This window comes from Helianthus annuus, chromosome 6, assembly GCF_002127325.2.
Source record: "Helianthus annuus cultivar XRQ/B chromosome 6, HanXRQr2.0-SUNRISE, whole genome shotgun sequence".
Classification (NCBI taxonomy): domain Eukaryota; kingdom Viridiplantae; phylum Streptophyta; class Magnoliopsida; order Asterales; family Asteraceae; genus Helianthus; species Helianthus annuus.
The window spans coordinates 135,553,818-135,558,363 of NC_035438.2; the positions used below are offsets into that span (position 1 = coordinate 135,553,818).

Genomic DNA, 4,546 nt, shown 5'->3' on the forward strand with positions numbered 1-4,546 from the left:
GTTCATCTCCAACCTCCAAGCGTGAATATTAACTTTGGCCGGAATCCAATTGCACCATTCCAAAACATAACTGTTATCCTGCACTTGCTCCTCTTTCAACAAATATTTCACCGCTTTAACCGAGAAAGAACCGGCCGAATCAGAAGACCACTTTCACTGGGCCTTTCCGGTCGATATATGGACGTTATCCAACAAACCAATCAGCTGCTCGAGGCTGGCCTGAAGGTCTGATGACGCCACATCTGAATTCCAGTTCAAAACATACCCGTCTTCGCTGCTTAGGCTGTTGAACCTCTTGGCCACCAAAACCTTTTTATCAACTTCCTTATTAAATAAATCTGGAAATGCGAACATGAGAGGCTCATCAAGGAGCCAAGTATCGATCCAAAACGCCACATCCTCACCGCTTCCTATCGTTCCTTTCAAGAAGTTCCTTAACGGACGGCCACCCACCTTCGTATGATTGAAATTCTTTGCTATGTTGTTCCACACACCTGAAAAGGTTTTTTTGAAGGGAATACAATCCCAACCCGACCTACTTGAGTGAAGAGCGTCAATGACTTTTTTCCATAGATTATTTTCTTCCGTCTTATACCTCCATCCCCATTTGTATAATAGAGCTTTATTCACGACTTCTAATTTATTTAGACCCAAACCTCCATTTTTTTATGACGAGTAACCTTATCCCATGCAACCCAGTGCATCTTTCTTTCTTCCAAGGAGCCGCCCCATAGGAATTTCTTAATCATAGACTCTAAATCATAAATAAATTTCTTAGGGGCTTTATAGAGCGAAAATTAATAAGTCGGGAGACTTTCCAAGATGGATTTAATTAAAACCACCCTACCCCCAATCGAAAGAAGGTGAGACTTCCATTTAGAGAGACGGGAATGGAAAGTCTCAATGACCAGAAGCCAGCTTGAGATCCTGTTCATATTCGCTCCAACTTTAAGCCCGAGGTATTTGAAAGGAGGGCAGTCAGGTTTACACCCCACCACATTCGCCATATCCCCAATTTCCCCCAATTCTACTCCAATACCATAAAGGTTAGACTTATCAATATTTATTTTGAGGCCAGAACAGATAAAGAAGCACCTGATAAAGAAGCACCGAAGTATTCTTACAACATTCAATAATTCGTCTCTCGCCCATTTGCCCATCACGATTGCGTCATCAACATACAAAAGATGGGAAATGTCCGGCCCGTTATTCAGAGTCGAAATCCCTCTAATAACCCCAGCCCCCTTGGCACTGTCAATCATACAAGAGAAAGCCTCCATCACTACCAAGAAAAGAAAAGGAGACAATGGATCACCTTGTCTCATGCCTTTTTCGCATCTAAACGTAAAAGTAGGCGAGCCGTTAACCAACATTGAAGAACTGGCTGATTTAAGAATACCCATAATCCAAGAGCACCATTTATTGTGAAATCCCATTTGAAGGAGGATGTTCACAACAAAATTCCAATTCACATTGTCATATGCCTTGTCGAAATCGATTTTTAATATGAAAGCCTTGGATTTTTTCTTATTGATCCAAGAAATGAGTTCGTTGACTATAAGAGGACCATCCAATATATATCTCTCTTTAAGAAAAGCCGATTGGGACTCCGAAATAACACCATCTAGAACCATCCTCATGCGGTTGGCAAGAACTTTTGAGATCACCTTAGTGATTGCTCCCACCAGATTTATCGGCCTGTAGTTACTAAGATAAACCGGGTCTTTTACCTTAGGAACTAGAGCAATGAACGAGGCCCTGCTACCTAAAGTAATCTCACCGGAATTATAAAACCTTTCGAAAATTCTCCCAAAGTCGTCCTTGAATAAACTCCAAAAATGCTTTATGAATCTAAAATTCATCCCGTCAGGACCCGGAGCCCTCTCGTCCCCACATCCAAAGACAGCCTCTTTTATTTCTTGCTCAGAGAACGGTTCAATCAAAAGGTTACGTTCCGTTTCCGAAATCTTCTTAATATTCAAACAGTCCAATTCCGGTCGGTTAGGGGATGCTTCTTTAAATTTATCCCGAAAAAAACCGAGAACCTGTTTCTTAATTAACTTCGGTTTGGAGCACCATTCACCATCAATATTGAGGCCATGTATTGAGTTGGAAGCTTTCCTATTATTGATCAAGGCGTGAAAAAATTTAGAGTTCTCGTCACCGTCTAAAGCCCATCTCGAACGAGCTCTTTGCTTTAGGTCCGAGTTCTTTCTATAGTCCACTTCTCTCACAATTTTTCTGTTTTCCGCCATTATTCATTCTTCTTCTTCCGTGAGATCCCTAGACTCCATCTCATTCTCCAAATACTCTAATTCGGATAACGCCATATTTTCACTTTCTTTTTCTTTGGACAAGAACTCATCCCTCCAAACTTTAAGACGTGATCTTAAATGAGCAAACTTAGAAGTGAGACTAACATCAGGAGGATCAAAAGCAACAAAACTCTCCGAAGCCTCAACAACCGCTTCCTCGAAACCCGGCTGGCCTATCCAAGAACTGAAAACCCAAAAAGGCGTAGGACCAAATTTGAGGTCAACAACCTCCAAAATAATTGGGCAATGGTCAGAATGCCTACCGGGGAGCACCCTCACACAAGCTTGGGGCCACGAGTTGAAAAAGTCTGAGGATACCAGAAACCGGTCCAGTTTACTAAGCTTTTTGCCATTGTCCCTAATACAAGTGAACTTGCGACCTTGCATAGGGAATTCCTGCAACCCGTTCTCAAAAATAAATTTGTTAAAGTTCTCAGCACATGCCAATTTAAACTTAGAATGTTTTCTTTCTTCCAAAGAACGAACTGCGTTAAAGTCCCCCGCTAACACCCACTTCCCATCATATTTCTCAATTTGAGTAGTAAGATCATCCCAAAGTTGGCGTTTGGCCACAACACTTTGGGGAGCATAGACGTTGATTAAATTCAAAAGAATCCCACTACCGACCATCGAACCTCTAACCAAAAGGTAACATCTGTTCTGGATAATCACATCAGCTTTAAAAATATTAGGGTCCCAAATCCAAATCAACCCACCAGACAGACCGACAAAAGCAGCATAAGAAAACTCAAAAGTGTTATTGCCCCAAAAACCCACCAGCCCCGATCTAGAGACAGACTCCAACTTAGATTCTTGCAAAGCGACAGCCCCGATTTTGTTAGACAACCTAATTTCCTTAACCCAGTTGGCTTTAGCTCCCCCATTAATACCTATGATGTTTAAAGAAAGAATATTCATGGTTTAACTGCGTACATACCTTCTCCTCTAATCGCATCGATCGTTGAGGTTGCTGAGATTAACTCCAAGTAATTTTCCAATTTTTAGCGTAGCCTCCACTTCATCTGGGGCCTGAGCATTGAACGTGTCAGCAATAACTTCCTCCTCGTTTTCTGTCGTGATGAAAACTCCATCAGCTGAACCAATGGCCTCGACAACTGGGTTGAGATCGGCTTCCACATAGTTCTGATCCCTCTGAGGAGCTTCATCGATAATCTGAACCGGAACCTCCAGCTCAAAGTGTTCCAAACCTTTGGATTTGTCTTCGTGATTACCATTCAGGTCAATATTATGGTCAAAATTAAATTCTCCACTATCCCTGCCCCGCTTCTTGGGACTTTCGGACGAGATTGGGCTGCGTTCCTTATTCTGAGATTGGGCTTTATACCTGGGTCTTAGAATAGCCTGTCTCTTTTTGGGCCCTACCTGTTGGTCTGTAGAGTTAAAAAAGAGAGTCTCTTTCCCAACAGAATTAACTCCACCAATAAAATCATGGGTCCCACGCTTATTCAATAGATGCTCTGAATTGAAAGAATTAGAAACGTGACATCTATTTCCCATAATGTTACCGTTAACATCATTATTGTTATTATAATTCCCAATGGCGGCGATATTCAATTCTTCCGACTTTTCGTCCTCCTCTCCCGTCCGTCGGCATTCCAACCTTGGACTCAACGATTCGTCTGCATGCTGACTTCCATCAGAGACAAACATCTCCGGAGACTTCGCATCTTCGACCGGAACATCTACCTTACCAACTGAATCTGGAACCAGTCACTCATATCTTCTTCGATCCAAACACGGAACTGTTTATCTTTCCATTTTAACGTAACATGATTGTGAATTCTTTCTCCTTCACCCACCAGCAACCCCATCCAACTAACCGATAAGTCTCCGTCTTCCGCCTCCAACTGAGAACCGTGCACTATCTTGCCAAAGTGTTCCGCGATGTTGTTAAGAACGTCATTATCGGCTAAGTGAATAGGAACTCCAAGCACCCTTATCCATGCAAGTCGTTCGAACGGGAGCGATTGACAGTTTCAATGACCAAGATTGGAGAACCATTCCTTCCACAGGTTGTGATCAAGCAGGAAGATGTTGCAGGATTCAACATCCTCAAACTTTATAAGCATTGCCAGACCACCTAGATAGCTTAACGAAAGGCCCTAACTATCTGCACACCCAGTTTGCCTATCTGCACACTTAGGGTTTACCTACGCAGCGTATTGGTCAATACGCAGCGTATAGGTCAATACGCAGCGTATAGGGTTAAC

At 42.5% G+C, this 4,546-nt stretch overlaps 1 protein-coding gene across 1 annotated transcript; it reads right to left on the bottom strand.

Moving 5' to 3' along the window:
* Positions 1-2,258: 2,258 nt before the first annotated feature.
* LOC110945032 lies at positions 2,259-3,233 on the bottom strand. The gene has a single exon (XM_022186672.1). It carries the CDS (start codon positions 3,231-3,233, stop codon positions 2,259-2,261), a length of 975 nt encoding a protein of 324 aa, XP_022042364.1.
* Positions 3,234-4,546: the final 1,313 nt, after the last annotated feature.

Bases quoted from the DNA above. Each gene is read 5' to 3' on its own strand.
- LOC110945032 (XM_022186672.1), bottom strand. From the start codon at position 3,233: ATGAATATTCTTTCTTTAAACATCATAGGTATTAATGGGGGAGCTAAA.